The sequence below is a fragment of the Pundamilia nyererei genome, unplaced genomic scaffold, assembly GCF_000239375.1.
Source record: "Pundamilia nyererei isolate P.nyererei 1_Seehausen unplaced genomic scaffold, PunNye1.0 scaffold00004, whole genome shotgun sequence".
In the NCBI taxonomy this organism is placed as follows: Eukaryota; Metazoa; Chordata; class Actinopteri; order Cichliformes; family Cichlidae; genus Pundamilia; species Pundamilia nyererei.
Genome location: NW_005187405.1, coordinates 623,138 through 624,511, shown reverse-complemented (window position 1 = coordinate 624,511; position 1,374 = coordinate 623,138). Strand labels below are relative to the sequence as shown.

The window sequence follows — 1,374 nt, the reverse complement described above, 5'->3', positions numbered from 1 at the left end:
ATATACAGACACACTTGGAAGGAGTAATATGATAACACACAACCCATGGAAAAGAAAAATACTGGTACAATGCAGTACATTTAACTAATTTTGAACAATTAGCCATAGCAGTTGCAAATAAGGAGTGACTATTGTGGTTTGAAAAAAGAAATTATATAGTCTCCTGATGAGTATCTGGACTCGATTAATAGTGTCATGTAAATAAATCACAAAACTTGCATAGAATATGCTCATTAGAGTTAAAACGGGGCATTATCTAGGGCAGCGGTCCCCAACCTTTTTTGCGCCACGAACCAGTTTATGTCTGACAATATTTTCACGGACCGGTCTTTAAGGTGTCATGGATAAAAACAACAACAACAACAACAACAACAACAACAAGTACTAAAAAAAGAAGATTTATTCATAACACACAGAAAAAGACCCAGGGAAACCAAGTTAAGCATAAAAACAATAAAAAAATAAAATAAAATAAAAAGATAAAAATTCCAGAAATTCCCCCCCCGGGCCTCAACTCTCGCAGCCTGGTACCAAACGACTGGGGTTGGGGACCGCTGATCTAGGGTATATCGATTGGCTAACAGCTTGTGAGTAACAAATCAGTAGCCAATGAGCATGCATTGTCTTCAGCTGTAATCAAATCAATCCATTCCCTGTACGTCTGGTTTCCAAACAGAGACAGCAAAAAAACGCCCAGTTCAAAGGTTCATAAACAAGACTTTGCCAACCAATGAGTGAGGTCACGGTGGCTACGTCCATCTTTTATACCGTCTGTGGTTTGCTGTAAATGCACCTCTATAATGCAATGGACATACTCCGTTTTAATATGGTTATTTAAAACTGTGTTTAATGAAAACTTAGTCTCACCTCTCACACATGTCAAAGATAAAGAGGCAGAAGGAACCAAAGACGACAGGTCCGACCTGCTTCCAGTAAATTGAGAAACGGTTCCTCTCTGTCTGGTCCTGAAAGAGAAGCACAAAACAGACAGATGTTTTTCCACATTTCATCACTTACTGCATGCTACCTTCTCGAGGAATGGCCATGCTATAGATGAAACAGATGTCCATTTATAAACACACCATCTTCATCAGAGTTTTTGATTTGTGATTGACTGATTGACTGGACTGCGATCTTAAAAATCAACTAATGTCTGTGCTCACTGTCACAGACATGTTAGCCAGCAAATGTAGATCTCACAGTCAGTGGAGGGTAATTTAGAAACTATGATAACTTCTGATACTACGAAGACCTACAGTGGGGCAAAAAAGTATTTAGTCAGCCATCGATTGTGCAAGTTCCCCCACTTAAAATGATGACAGAGGTCAGTAATTTGCACCAGAGGTACACTTCAACTGTGAGAGACAGAATGTG

The 1,374-nt window shown here is 39.2% G+C and overlaps 1 protein-coding gene across 1 annotated transcript in view; it reads right to left on the bottom strand.

Moving 5' to 3' along the window:
• The window catches only part of wls (Wnt ligand secretion mediator), a 20,351-nt gene that overhangs the window by 3,120 nt on the left and 15,857 nt on the right, over positions 1 to 1,374 (bottom strand). Inside the window, exon 7 of the mRNA XM_005721015.2 lies at positions 868 to 965. Coding sequence (XP_005721072.1) covers positions 868 to 965 — 98 coding nt within the window. The remainder of the gene's footprint in view (positions 1 to 867; positions 966 to 1,374) is intronic.